At 44.3% G+C, this 14613-nt stretch overlaps 1 protein-coding gene across 5 annotated transcripts in view; it reads left to right on the top strand.

Annotated features, from left to right (window-relative positions):
- Window positions 1-14613, top strand: part of LOC121587504 (serine-rich coiled-coil domain-containing protein 1) — a 97473-nt gene that overhangs the window by 32404 nt on the left and 50456 nt on the right. For all 5 annotated transcript variants that reach the window (XM_041904496.2, XM_041904497.2, XM_041904498.2 and 2 more), the window contains exons 6-7: window positions 10191-10347; window positions 12656-12733. In XM_041904496.2, coding sequence (XP_041760430.1) covers window positions 10191-10347; window positions 12656-12733 — 235 coding nt within the window. The remainder of the gene's footprint in view (window positions 1-10190; window positions 10348-12655; window positions 12734-14613) is intronic.

Here is a 14613-nt window from a genome sequence, read left to right as displayed (position 1 = left end):
CTGTCAAGGGAGAAGGGTCTGGAAGGAATTTGTGCGATTCGGGTCATATGAGAAATAACATTTCCACCCTTTCAATGTTGTTTGCTTGTTGCCATGGGAACTGCCTCGGGCCTTTCATGACACCTCTTTACTATTCAGGAGACGTATTGGCCAAGCGAAGGGCACGCAAACATTAGATGGTGTCCAGATCAATCCATAGTGCAAACCCAGTGGCTGTTTGACTGCAGCCGTATGTTAATTGGGCCCATCGAAGGCTTCTGAATCCTCCTTTCTCTACCTGACAGGCATCATCCTCCGACACTGGCATTATTTCAGTTGCTCTACAAAAAACTTGAGTAATTGCTTTATTTCTCTCATTTGTTCTTTACTCACGCTTTCTCTATCACTTGAGACGATTGCACTGAATTATGGCGGCATATGTGGCGATGATGTCCTGAACGGGTCGATCTTGCCAGATGTAGCATTTAAAGATGATGCCGGTGGTGGAATTGCAGGCGTACCCTGATGGCAAGCACCAAATGTTGATGTCCTGTGACAGGGGAGAGTGGTGCCACACACACGGGAGCATGCACATGTTGACGCTGCAGTCTCGTGTGTAAGCAGCTAATTACTGTAGGAGGAGGAAGTCGTGGCCTGAAACCTTGCCTAGATATGAGATTCATCATCCTCTGTCCTTTCACCACCAACCAACCGGTGATTCATAGACATGGTCCATTTGTTGCGATGACCTTGGACCTTTCTAAACAGCATTTATGTCTTCCATCAGTCTTCCACCACCTTGGTTTCTCATTGTTTTTATGCACAGATTGCATTGTGACGGAGGCACGGAGAGTCGAGCGTTGCAAGTTTTTTGGGTGACACTGTATAGTGCATGTCAAAACTAGTAGGCAAATGCCCTCACTGATTTTAAGAGGCTTTTGGGCTTGTAAATGGTAAACAGGCCCCAACATCTTAGAATAAACAAATGAACATAAATGGCTCAGAGCACAAACACATCAGGCCCTAATTCGGAGAGTTTTAAATCCTTGCGAATCATCCCATGCCAAGAGCTGATGTGTCCCAGCCATCACGTGTTGCCCATCACACACACAAACACACACATGCACGCACATACACACAGTCCAAGTTCAATTAGGCCTATCAGGAAAATGTATTTCTCCAATTCTAAATCATGTTTGTTCTGTGGGAGAATACTTTACAGCTGATTGGAGGACTTTACATGTAGCCCTAGGCCCTGGTCAAAGATTAAGAAGAATGCAAACATAACAACTACAATTAGGAAACACAAAAACTACAAGTACCACAAGTCTGTGACTTTTTCACAATCCTGGCTAGATAGAGGAGGTACTATATTTTAAGGTAATACTGGACAAAATCGAAACCGGTAATGACCACTTTCAATTAAACCGTCTAACTGGGGCAACGACATACATTTTGGGGGAAATAGCTACTTCCCGGAAAGCACGACAACACCCCATTACGGATGGTTTACCACCAATCCTGTGGAGCATTGAAGTATGTGGCCTGCTGTGTTCTCTGGCTGGGAGAATAGGCAATACGCTCACCGTAGTGTTGGTATGGAATGCTTATGTTGAGAGTTGAAAGCTACCTCTAAAAAGCAGCCCAGGACTTTGGTCGACAGTCTCAATGTTAATTTACTCTGTGTTGTGAGGACAATGCAGCCTGGTGAGTGACAAGGATTTATTCATCTTTATTGAAGTCCCAGCTAATGCTCTTTAGGCAGCCGTAATTCATTTGACTATGTGTACTTATTTGTCAGTTGGCCTTCTCTGGAAATGGAAAGCATTTTACAAAAAGAGAAACGTGTTGCTCTGAGCACAAGCAATCATTTTCTGCGGGAGTTCAGTCAATATTTAAACTCATAAAAAAGTTAATTGGCTTTTTCAGAATAGTGAAATGGATCATGTTGAATGTTTCTGCAGAGAAATGGCTTCAAAGAAAGCTTTGTATTGTAGCGTTGGTAAGCTGACAGCCGGTCGCATCCTGTAGTAGTCCTAGTGTCTGCGGGTGCCTGGCTTGGTCTGCTCTGCCTGCTCTGTGCCTGCCCTGCTCTGTTCAGCCACTACAGGCCTACAGTACAGAGTAGAGTACAGGCACCCAGAAACAGACCAGAGGACACTGGCTATCAGCCCTAATCCACAGCCTTGACAAAGTGACAAGATTGATCGTCCTAAGGAGAGAAATCACCCCTCCTGTAGGTTGTTCATCATCTTGCTAAGGAGACTGTCTGCAGCCGCATATGTACACTATATATACAAAAGTATGTGGACACCCCTTCAAATTAGTGGATTCGGCTATTTCAGCCACACAAGTTGGTGACAGGTGGATAAAATCGAGCACACAGCCATGCAATCTCCATAGACAAATATTGGTAGTAGAATAGCCTTACTGAAGAGCTCAGTGACTTTCAACGTGGCACTGTCATAGGATGCCACCTTTCCAACAAGTCAGTTCGTGAAATGTCTGCCCTGCTACAGCTGCCCCGGTCAACTGTAAGTGCTGTTATTGTGAAGTGGAAACGTTTAGGAGCAACAACGGCTCAGCCGCGAAGTAGTAGGCCACACAAGCTCACAGAACGGGACCGCCGAGTGCTGAAACGTGTAGCGTGTAAAAATCGTCTGTCCTCGGTTGCAACACTCACTACCAAGTTCCAAGCTGCCTCTGGAAGCAACGTCAGCACAATAACTGTTCGTCGGGAGCTTCATGAAATGGGTTTCCATGACCGAGCAGCCGCACACAAGCCTAAGACCACCATGCGCAATGCCAAGCGTCGGCTGGAGTGGTGTAAACGCGTTCTCAGGAGTGATGAATCACGCTTCACCATCTGGCAGTCCGACGGACAAATCTGGTTTTGGCGAATGCCAGGAGAACACTACCTGCCCGAATGCATAGTGCCAACTGTAAAGTTTGGTGGAGGAGGAATAATGGTCTGGGGCTGTTTTTTATGGTTCGGGCTAGGCCCCTTAATTCCATTGAAGGGAAATCGTAACGCTACATCATATAATCACATTCTAGACGATTCTGTGCTTCCAACTTTGTGGCAACAGTTTGGGGAAGGCTCTTTCCTGTTTCAGCATGACAATGCCCCTGTGCACAAGGCGAGGTCCATACAGAAATGGTTTGTTGAGATCGATGTGGAAGAACTTGACTGGCCTGCACAGAGCCCTGACCTCAACCCCATCGAACACCTTTGGGATGAATTAGAACGCCAACTGCGAGCCAGGCCTAATCACCCAAAATCAGTGCCTGACCTCACTAATGGAAGGTAAGTCACCGCAGCAATGTTCCAACATCTAGTGAAAAGCCTTCCCAGAAGAGTGGAGGCAGTTATAGCAGCAAAGGGGGGACCAACTCCATATTAATGCCCATGATTTTGGAATGAGATATTCGACAAGCAGGTGTCCACATACTCTTGGTCATGTAGTGTATGTCTACCCTGTAACTCACTGAGATGTGAGTCCTCCTTGGCTCCAACACACATATAACTAACCACTGCACACTCACCTCAGTAGAGCAAACCAACAGACTTTTGGGACCGAGAGAGTCCATCTCCTCTCTCTGTGGCATCATGTAGACGTAAAGCATTGATGACTGAACAATTTCAGACCACATTCTTCGACCCCCGCATCCCCTTGAGCAATTTATGCTTAATGTTCATCCGTAAAAAAAAAAGAAGACATTCATCTTGACTTCTCCGCCTTTCTGAAATCTATAGTTTCTGTGTTTGTTTTGGGAGAGAGACTCAGGAGGGAGAGCCTCCATCTGGCCTGCCTGATTGGTCGATAGGCAGGAAATCAGAGGAGGCCTGTGTGATGGATCATGTCATTAGTCCGGTGCTCCGTGTAGACCCACTCTATCTCGTCACTACCTACAGAACACATATCAATGCAAGTGCTTCTGGGGACATTTGAACGCTTCACTATGTATCAATTGTCGCTGCTTGCAAACGAGAGTATTATGATGAGACGTTTTTGCTACTAGTTTTGTCAACAAAACACTCGTCTTGGATGGTATTTTGTGCCTCTACAGCATTCGTGAAGCGAAGGCATCTCAATTTCATTGCTAAAACTCCACTGGTCTAAGTGTTATGGACACTGTTTATAATGAGCTAGAGCCTCCCGATTAGTTTTTGCATGCCGCCCGCTAGCTCTCTTTGTTGTCCTTGACGTTTTAAGAAGTCACTTTGGTATTTTTGTACTCACCTTTTGAAAATGTCATGAAGCAGTCTTGCAGTCGCACAATACACTAGTGTGAAAAATGTAAACAGTGTGAAAAATAAATGTCAGTGTAAAGCTGAAGTTGTTTATTATCCAACTTCAGATTAATTGACCAAGGAATGTTTTATTAGATGTTGATGGCAAACAGAATTTAGGCATACTCTAAGGACTCAAGCAGGGAAGCTTGCCTTACTTTCAATGACAGTATGTTGTGTATCGCTCAGATATCCAACTCGCTCATGTTCTTCTTCAATACAATGGCCTGCATAGGAAGAAAACCTCTCCAATTGATACAATATGAGCGAATTTGGGGCCGCAGTCAATTTCGTTTGCAAGCAAAACATCCCAATCCCCTTCGCTACGTCTCCATTTTGCGGAGGAGGATAAGGAAGTGAAATGGAGGCTTCATCTGTTGTTAAAGTTACAGTGGGGAAAAAAAGTATTTAGTCAGCCACCAATTGTGCAAGTTCTCCCACTTAAAAAGATGAGAGAGGCCTGTAATTTTCATCATAGGTACACGTCAACTATGACAGACAAATTGAGGAAAAAAAATCCAGAAAATCACATTGTAGGATTTTTATAGAATTTATCTGCAAATTATGGTGGAAAATAAGTATTTGGTCACCTACAAACAAGCAAGATTTCTGGCTCTCACAGACCTGTAACTTCTTATTTAAGAGGCTCCTCTGTCCTCCACTCGTTACCTGTATTAATGGCACCTGTTTGAACTTGTTATCAGTATAAAAGACACCTGTCCACAACCTCAAACAGTCACACTCCAAACTCCACTATGGCCAAGACCAAAGAGCTGTCAAAGGACACCAGAAACAAAATTGTAGACCTGCATCAGGCTGGGAAGACTGAATCTGCAATAGGTAAGCAGCTTGGTTTGAAGAAATCAACTGTGGGAGCAATTATTAGGAAATGGAAGACATACAAGACCACTGATAATCTCCCTCGATCTGGGGCTCCACGCAAGATCTCACCCCATGGGGTCAAAATGATCACAAGAACGTGAGCAAAAATCCCAGAACCACATGGGGGGACCTAGTGAATGACCTGCAGAGAGCTGGGACCAAAGTAACAAAGCCTACCATCAGTAACACACTACGCCGCCAGGGACTCAAATCCTGCAGTGCCAGACGTGTCCCCCTGCTTAAGCCAGTACATGTCCAGGCCCGTCTGAAGTTTGCTAGAGTGCATTTGGATGATCCAGACGAGGATTGGGAGAATGTCATATGGTCAGATGAAACCAAAATAGAACTTTTTGGTAAAAACTCAACTCATCGTGTTTGGAGGACAAAGAACGCTGAGTTGCATCCAAAGAACACCATACCTACTGTGAAGCATGGGGGTGGAAACATCATGCTTTGGGGCTGTTTTTCTGCAAAGGGACCAGGACGACTGATCCGTGTAAAGGAAAGAATGAATGGGGCCATGTATCGTGAGATTTTGAGTGAAAACCTCCTTCCATCAGCAAGGGCATTGAAGATGAAACATGGCTGGGTCTTTCAGCATGACAATGATCCCAAACACATCGCCCGGGCAACGAAGGAGTGGCTTCGTAAGAAGCATTTCAAGGTCCTGGAGTGGCCTAGCCAGTCTCCAGATCTCAACCCCATAGAAAATCTTTGGAGGGAGTTGAAAGTCCGTGTTGCCCAGCGACAGCCCCAAAACATCAATGCTCTAGAGGAGATCTGCATGGAGGAATGGGCCAAAATACCAGCAACAGTGTGTGAAAACCTTGTGAAGACTTACAGAAAACGTTTGACCTGTGTCATTGCCAACAAAGGGTATATAACAAAGTATTGAGAAACTTTTGTTATTGACCAAATACTTATTTTCCACCATAATTTGCAAATAAATTCTTAAAAAATCCTACAATGTGATTTTCTGGATTTTTTTTCTCATTTTGTCTGTCATAGTTGACGTGTACCTATGATGAAAATTACAGGCCTCTCTCATCTTTTTAAGTGGGAGAACTTGCACAATTGGTGGCTGACTAAATACTTTTTTCCTCCACTGTATCTGGAGACCATTCATCTCTCATTGCTCAAACTCGGGTCAGGTGGAACTCTAATGCAATGTCTCTAACACAGTCAAGCATGTTTGACGAGGAACACTCAGAGAGATTCCTTTTACACCTGTGTAGATCAAGGATATTTGCGATGGTAATCGCTCATATGAAATAATGAATCACGGCTCCTGTCCTCCCGGTAATGAAGTATCATCTCCAACAAGGAATTGGATCCACTTGATATTTGCAGACGTGGTTAATTTTCACGGCTGCCTGTCTGGAGCAGCTCTGAAGTGACACCTGGACCTCTTTGGCTGCATGATAAGGGGGATTTATCATCAGACAGAGCAACTCTTTTAAGCAGAGCTCACACAGGCCATCTGAGAAAATCTAGACTAATCTCAAGTCAACTGTTTTGATTTTCTGTGTGAACAGGTTCCAGTGTTCTAAACTCTGAACACAACTTGCAAAATCTCAACCAGTCCATTTGAGATGAGTCTAGATTCTGTTTTAACTCTGATTTAGAGAACGTGTCATTAAAGAAAGTGTATTCTGTCTTAAAATGCTTTCTTCAGCCCACAATACATTTTAAGATGCAGTAGGCCTATTTGTAAAGGATGTTGTAAAGGAACTCTTTAGGTGAGCCGTAATCAATGAACAAACAGTGTAGTACATACTACTTTATTTTCAATGATTTTAATTGTATATTTAAGCAAAAAGGAGGTGTGGTACAGTGTCTTCGAAAGTATTCAGACCCCTTTACTTTTTTCACATTTTGTTACGTTACAGCTTTATTCTAAAATTGATAACATTGTTTTTTCCCCTCATCAATCTACACACAATACCCCATAATGACAAAGCAAAAACAGGTCTTTAGAAATGTTTGCTAATAAAAACAAAACAAAAAATCAAATGAAATATCACATTTATATAAGTATTCAGACCCTTTACTCAGCACTGTTGAAGCACCTTTGTCAGACATTACAGCATTGAGTCTTCTTGGGTATGATGCATTCTTCTCTGCAGATCCTCTCAAGCTCTGTCAGTTTGGATTGGGAGAGTTGCTGCACAGCTATTTTCAGGTCTCTCCAGAGATGTTCGATCGGGTTCAAGTCCGGGCTCTGGCTGGGCCACTCAAGGACATTCAGAGACTTTTCCCAAAGCCACTCCTGTGTTGTCTTTGCTGTGTGCTTAGGGTCGTTGTCCAGTTGGAAGGTGAACCTTCGCCCCAGTCTGAGGTCCTGAGCGCTCTGGAGCAGGTTTTCATCAAGGATCTCTCTACACTTTGCGCCGTTCATCTTTCCATCGATCCTGACTAGTCTCGGAGTCCCTGCCGCTGAAAAACATCCCCACAGTATGATGCTGCCACCACCATGCTTCACCGTAGAGATGGTGCCAGATTTCCTCCAGACGTGAAGCTTGGCATTCAGGCCAAAGAGTTCACTCTTGGTTTCATCAGACCAGAGAATCTTGTTTCTCATGGTCTGAGAGTCTTTAGGTGCCTTTTGGCAAACTCCAAGCGGGTTGTCATGTGCCTTTTATTGAGGAGTGGCTTCCGTCTGGCTACTCTACCATAAAGGCCTGATTGGTGGAGTGCTGCAGAGATGGTTGTCCTTCTAGAAGGTTCTCCCATCTCCACAGAGGAACTCTAGAGCTCTGTCAGAGTGACAATCGGGTTCTTGGTCACCTCCCTGACCAAGGTCCTTCTCCCCCGATTGCTCAGTTTAGCCGGGCGGCCAGCTCTAGGACGAGTCTTGGTGGTTCCAAACTTCTTCCATTTAAGAATGATGGAGGCCACTGTGTTCTTGGGGACCTTCAATGCTGCAGAAATGTTTTGGTACCCTTCCCCAGATCTGTGCCTCGACACAATCCTGTCTCGGACCTCTGCGGACAATTCCTTCGACCTCATGGCTTGGTTTTTGCTCTGACTTGTACTGTCAACTGTGGGACCTTATATAGACAGGTGTGTGCCTTTCCAAATCATGTCCAATCAATTGAATTTACCACAGGTGGACTCCAACCAAGTTGTAGAAACGTCTCAATGATGATCAATGGAAACAGGATGCACCTGAGCTCAATTTCGAGTCTCATAGCGAAGGGGTTGAATACTTATGTAAATAAGGAATTTATTTTTTCTATATTTAATACGTTTGCAAAAATGTCTAAAAACCTGTTTTTGCTTTGTCATTATTGGGGTATTGTGTGTAGATTGCTGAGGAATTTTTGTTATTTAATCCATTTTAGAATAAGGCTGTAACGTAACAAAATGTGGAAAAAGTCAAGGGGTCTGAATACTTTTTGAAGGCACTGTAAATGGCCAGTATACCACAGCTAAGGGTTGTTCTTAGGCATGAAGCAACGCGGACTGCCTGGATACAGCCATTAGCTGTGGTATATTGGCCACATACCACAAACCCCCGAGGTGCCTTATTCCCATTAAACAGTGGCTTGCGAAAGTATTCACCCCCCTTGGCATTTTTCCGATTTTGTTGCCTTACAACCCCCCAAAAAATCCATTTTAAATTCCAGGTTGTATCATTTGATTTACACAACATGCCTACCACTTTGAAGATGCAAAATATTTTTTGTAAAACAAACAAGAAATAAGACAAAAAAACAGAGAACTTGAGCGTGCATAACTATTCACCCCCCAAAGTCAATATTTTGTAGAGCCACCCTTTGCAGCAATTACAGCTGCAAGTCTCTTGGGGTATGTCTCTATAAGCTTGGCACATCTAGCCACTGGGATTTTTGCCCGTTATTCAAGGCAAAACAGCTCCAGCTCCTTCAAGTTGGATGGGTTCTGCTGGTGTACAGCAATCTTTAAGTCATACTACATATTCTCAATTGGATTGAGGTCTGGGCTTTGACTAGGCCATTCCAAGACATTTAAATGTTTCCCCTTAAACCACTCAAGTGTTGCTTTAGCAGTATGCTTAGGGTCATTGTCCTGCGGTAAGGTTAACCTCTGTCACAGTTTCAAATCTCTGGAAGACTGAAACAGGTTTCCCTCAAGAATTTCCCTGTATTTAGCGCCATCCATCATTCCTTCAATTCTGACCAGTTTCCCAGTCCCTGCCGATGAAAAACATCCCCACAGCATGATGCTTCCACCACCATGGTTCACTGTGGAGATGGTGATCTCGGGGTGATGAGAGGTGTTGGGTTTACGCCAGACATAGCATTTTCCTTGATGGCCAAAAAGCTCAATTTTAGTCTCATCTGACCAGAGTACCTTCTTCCATATGTTTGGGGAGTCTCCCACATGGCTTTTGGCGAACACCAAATGTGTGTGCTTATTTTCTTTTTTTAAGCAATGGCTTTTTTCTGGCCACTCTTCCGTAAAGCCCAGCTCTGTGGAGCGTACGGCTTAAAGTGGTCCTATGGACAGATACTCCAATCTCCGCTGTGGAGCTTTGCAGCTCCTTCAAGGTTATCTTTGGTCTCTTTGTTGCCTCTCTCATTAATGCCCTCCTTGCCTGGTCCGTGAGTTTTGGTGGGCGGCCCTCTCTTGGCAGGTTTGTTGTGGTGCCATATTCTTTCCATTTTTTAAATAATGGATTTAATGGTGCTCCGTGGGATGTTCAAAGTTTCTGATATTTTTTTATATCCTAACCCTGATCTGTACTTCTCCACAACTTTGTCCCTGACCTGTTTGGAGAGCTCCTTGGTCTTCATGGTGCCGCTTGCTTGGTGGTGCCCCCCGTAATTAGAAGAGTAAAAAGTTATTTTTTGTCATACCCAATCAGCATTCATGGCTCAAACCACCCAGTTTATAATGGTGAATAAATAGGACTTTGACACATTTTTACTCCTTTGCAAACAGTAGTATTTTAAGTTGGGAGGTATCTGTGAATATGCCCGCCTTCTGTGCGTGCATGTGTGTTCCGATTTGTGTGCGTGCGCATGACTTTGGCTCTGTGCTTGTGTTCCAGGGAGCCTTGCCGGCCGACCACCCTGCTGCCTGCTGACTGGTGCCTGGGCCGGGAGGATGAGGCCCCAGGTCTGGAGGCACTACCCCTCAGGCTGATGCAGCAGGACTGCACCTCCGTCAAGACCCTGCTGCTGCGCCTCCGGAGGACCCTGCAGGAGGTAGGCTACAGTAGTACCACCTGTCACACCTTACACCAAGGGTATTCAAATCAGAGCCCGGATGTCCGCGTTACTGCTGCTTTTCTGTTCTTCCTGATAATGAATTGCACCCACTTGGTTTCCCAGCCAGGTTTAAATCAGTCTTTGATTAGAGGGGAATAATGAAAATCAGCAGTGGAACTGGCTTCAAGATCCTGATTTGAATGTGCCTGCCTTACTCTCCACTCACTGTAGTAAACAAGGGAAGGGAGGGTGGAAGAATGGGGTAAACATGGCCCCTCCCCCTGCAAGTTGAATTCAGAACCACATAGCAGTCGATAGAAACTGTAATCCATGGCCATGACAAAGGTCCTAGTTAATGGCATTAGTAACTCAATCATCCATTTGATAGCAACACGTGATGTAGCCTACATCAGAATGGTGGATGCCCCAGCAGGAGCAGCAGCACAGCAGTCCCAACACCAGCCAGACTTCATCTACCAGTATTCTGCTCTATCAGCTCTGAACATGGTATATTTAAACCTCAAAAACAAGTGCTGGGAGTAATTTACATTTATTCATTTGAATAGCTGTGTGCTTTTGGCGTTGTCACACAGGGAAGCCTGGAGCTTGTTAAAGCCTCAGCCTGAAGTCGTGTCCTCCGCAGCAATTGAAACGCCTTTGTGTATTTAATGGGGGTTTTAATTTTGGGAATGGATAGTATCTGGAGTGGCTAGGGAAACACAATCAAATTACATCCCACTATTAAATGTGATTAGCTATTTGTGTAATGGCTGATTTAACTGAGAAATGACACAGTAGACTCCATGGTGTTTGGGTAACATTTAATTCTTGGAATCCATTCTACAATAGCCGTGGACCAGAACCAGTCCTACAGTACCAAGTGTGGCTGCTCTGGTAAAAAAAACAATGCCTCTAACAGTAGCAGCCTGATTATATTCCTTAGTGACAAGACATCAGGCACTGCTGGCCAAGCTGTAATTCACAACATCCTATGTTGCTTTGAAGGTCACCTCCCCCTAGTATCATCTGCCTGCTGCTGTGTTTAAACTGAGATCCAAGCCAACACAAAAAGATCACAAGACGTGTCGAATGAGGCATTGTCTAATTCTCTCTGTTATTTTTTTTTCATCTTTTTGCATTTTCTCAAGAAGACCCATCAGCCAGATAAAATAAGTCTACAATAACAATTAGAGGCCGTACAGGAGAAGGGCCAGAGAGGAGCACACAACAGAAGAACATGAATATTAAAGAGGAAATTGTTTGTCCTCTCTGCTGAGTCCGTACTCTCATTAACTTGCAAATGCGCTGCCTTTCTTCAGCGTATGTAAACCGCTCAGTAACAAGAATAAGAATGAGTTGTTTCTTTACTTTGCATTTTATTTGCTTGACCTCGTGATATTGAGACCTGGCTGTTTTTCTTCTCTGTGGTGTTTCATCCTCTCCACATCCAGAATATAACGCTCTAATATTGGATAAAACACAGCGGTGCAGGGTATCTCTGCTCAGCCAAAATAATCGTATTGCACCGCATGCTTTTTACAGAGGCTCCTAATACCTATACAATCCAAGTTTAAAGGGGTAAAACACTTTTAGTTATTTGAAGCGTTACATTTCCTGATTTCTGATTTGAATATGATTAAATAGTCTATCGAAGTGGGCTGAGGGCCATGTTATTAATTTATCATCTCTGGTCACTGAGCTCTGGCACCTCAAATAAGGAGAAAACCCATTACAATGAATGCTTTCAGGCAGTGCCATGCTGAAATTCAACCTTATTTAATTGTTCTGACATTTCCACGCAAGCCTGTAGAAAGAATTTGACCTTAAACCTGCATGTGGGATACGCGTTGATCAAAGTTGACACAATCGTGGCCGGACTAGTCTGACTACACTGCACCGTTAAGTGTACATAGGACTGCTTCTCTGAAAGGGGGCATCCAAAAACATAATATATTAAGATTATTACCCAGTTTGGACATTCTATGTATTGAGGTATGTTAATAGATAAGTGTACAACTGAACCTGCATGTGAATGAATAGTCACTGTACAATAGTCTTGATGTAACTGTAAATGGCAAGAAGGCAGCAAATTACAAGTTATGTTAAGAGGTCATTTTTCAACTACCCATTACTGTATATTCAGTCACATTAATATCTCTTGTGACATATTTATATCCTCTCACCTCAAAATAACATGGTGACATTTCTAAATTGTGAATGTAACAGTTTTGGAATGTGTGTGTGTGTGTTATTGATGTTTTTTCAAAGTTGATTTCTAAATGCCACCTTCTCTCTCCCTCCTCAGAGCACTGACACAAGTCCTGCAAACAGCCTCCATTCTTTCCCCATCAGCCCCTGTAGTGAGAAGTCACTGCCCCTCAAGGTAACTGTTTTTACAGCTTACAACTGACTTCTGCAAGGCTCAACCACAACCGTTACCTATCTATGCAATGCTGTATAATGTACCTTTTTAAGGCTTTCTCAAGCCTCAACACATTTAGAAGTGTTTTTTATCACATGCAGAGTTCTTTAAAAGTTATTTGTTCGCGAGTTAGATCTTCTTTCATGCCTGCTTTCTCTCGGCATGCCCAGAAACATTTATCCAGTCCTTCTGCTTCTTAAAGTGCCACAGAAACTTGACGGGGCTGAGTCTTTCTGTCATAGCATCAGTGGAATTTGATCTCAATGAGATGATCTCATTAATCCCTTTGGGAAAGTATTGGGGTGGCAGGGGAGGTTTATCAAATGGGCTTTTGTCATGGTTTCTGAGGAAAGGGGATTTAGTTTGGTGGCAGGCGGCAGAGTTTGTGTTGCGCTTTTGGGCGGAGAGCACAGGAGTGGAAATGAGGTCTGTGTGTGTGTCCTCCTTACTGACCTACATGGAACTGTGGCACCAGCAGGAGCAGTAACACTGCGCAGGCGGAGCGCTGTGTGACGCTCTGGTCCTTCCCTACCTTATCCTCGCATGGAGAGAGAGAGGGAGGGGGAGGGAGCTGAGAATAGGAGTCCATGCATCTGACGTTGTGTTGGATGACAGGGGAGAGGGATGGGTCTCTTCCTGACGTTCCAGAAAAATCGGAGTTTAAAAATAAAGCCCCGCAACCCACCTGAGACGAAACCGTGTCACTCCTTGTCCTACTTTGAGCAAAAACTTCCTTTTAGCGAACATTTGTTATCCCTGCCTTTTTATAATTAGCACCTTCGGAAAGTGGCTAGCACAGAGAGCACAGCTCTTTTTCACCGCTCCTCCTCGGATGGAGGCGATCACATTGGAATGCCAAGCTCATCAATTGCCTGATGTGTTCTACGTAACCTTTTCCCCAAACACTACAGTTTTGTGTTGTCTCTGTACGAACAGGTGGCAGGACAGGCAGCACTTTCTGACAGCCTGTCCGGAGGCCAGATGAGCCTGCAGATAAACCTGAACTCTTAGAAAACTTTGGCAGCCTGCCTGTCTCCTTGAGGTGCTCCTAAGGTGTGTGTGTGTGTGTGCCAACTGCTGTTTCTGCCCAGGGCCCGGCCACGTGCTGTAAACATTCAACCCTCCCTGAGAAACAGGATAGGGTCACTATACAGACCACTGTTGGGTCAATTCCTGTTTAATTCAGGTAGTAAACTGAAATTCAAATTTTCCTCAATGCATCGCTGAGAAAATATTTCTATTTGGAATTGAACCCAACCCTGATACAGACGTTGAGCCCAACTCTGTTAACCTTGGGTGGTCAGGCTAATTGTGAGGAGGGAGAGAGGCTGCATACTTGTTCTGCCGTTTATTCATAGGGGTGACGGAGGGTGGGGTGCTGCTGTGCTCCCTTGCGAGTCTGTGGGACTGGGACCCAGTCTCCCTCTCTCTCTCTCTCGATCGACCCCCCCCGAGGTCCTAGCTATGGTAATGTAGAGATAAAGTGCCTCTCATTGAACATCTCTAATGAAGACAGAATTAAGGATTCCCCTCGGGCGAAGGTTTAGAGGATGTTTCATTTCCTTGTTTACTCTGTGACCTCCTCGGGACGCGACCCCACCTAGGGAGACAAAAACACAGGCTTTCATGGCATTATCTGGCTAATAATATTGAAGTTGAGTTTGAACATGTCATAGCAAGGTCAATTTCAGAAAAAAATAAACTTCCTGTGAAGTTATGCCTGTGCATGAAGACAGGGTCTGAGTTTTTTTGTGTTAAGAAGGATGTCGCAGAGTAACAGTGGGTCAGCAAACAATGACTGACAGAGATGTTTGAGGTTGTGTGAGAAACCCAAATAAAAT

Source organism: Coregonus clupeaformis, chromosome 18, assembly GCF_020615455.1.
Source record: "Coregonus clupeaformis isolate EN_2021a chromosome 18, ASM2061545v1, whole genome shotgun sequence".
NCBI classification, from domain to species: domain Eukaryota; kingdom Metazoa; phylum Chordata; class Actinopteri; order Salmoniformes; family Salmonidae; genus Coregonus; species Coregonus clupeaformis.
The sequence above is the reverse complement of the archived record's forward strand: the minus strand, read 5'-3'. Positions and strand labels throughout refer to the sequence as shown.